General features: G+C 36.9%; 1 protein-coding gene across 1 annotated transcript in view; it reads left to right on the forward strand.

Annotated features, from left to right (window-relative positions):
- LOC105981282 (60S ribosomal protein L23a-like) overlaps nt 1-336 on the forward strand; it is a 12,984-nt gene extending 12,648 nt beyond the window's left edge. Inside the window, exon 4 of the mRNA XM_013010373.1 lies at nt 199-336. Within this exon, the coding sequence (XP_012865827.1) occupies nt 199-336 (138 nt within the window). The remainder of the gene's footprint in view (nt 1-198) is intronic.
- Nucleotides 337-610: the final 274 nt, after the last annotated feature.

The raw sequence follows: 610 nt of genomic DNA on the forward strand, positions 1-610 counted from the left end.
GAAGAAGAAGAAGAAGAAGAAGAAGAAGAAGAAGAAGAAGAAAGTAAGAACTAGAATCAGACTTATCAGAGCTGAAGGATAGATGGATGAGATAAAGGAACAAAAAATATTAAATATTAATAGGGCCAAACTCAGACATTGGAACCAGGAAGTTGAGAAACCAGAACAATAAACTCCCTTCCTACCATCTACTTTTAGATGTTAGGTTATAAGGGTAGGAGACAGATAGGAGCTGTCTGCATCAGCCTTCTCCTTGGAGATGTTAAGAAGCTGCAAATGCTTCCCAAATTAGTAGATAGAGAAATAGAAGGCTTATATGGCAAAGGGAAGTCCTAAAATTCACCTATTGTCCTTATAAGTTAGATGAGACTCCTAGGTCACATTTCCATGTTTCAGAATAACAAATGGTACCCAACTTGCCCACCCAGAACCATTGTTTAATAATTAGTGCTTCCTAGATGACCTGACTCTATATATGAAGTGTAAAGGCTATAGATAATAACCATCATGTTGAGACCTTACCCCCCCCCCCATTTCTTGCATGGAAAACAAAACATTTCTCCGCTTTAAAAAAAATTCTTCCTACTTTATCTTATACTAAAATAAACCC

The sequence above is a fragment of the Dipodomys ordii genome, unplaced genomic scaffold (assembly GCF_000151885.1).
Source record: "Dipodomys ordii isolate 6190 unplaced genomic scaffold, Dord_2.0 Scaffold12, whole genome shotgun sequence".
In the NCBI taxonomy this organism is placed as follows: domain Eukaryota; kingdom Metazoa; phylum Chordata; class Mammalia; order Rodentia; family Heteromyidae; genus Dipodomys; species Dipodomys ordii.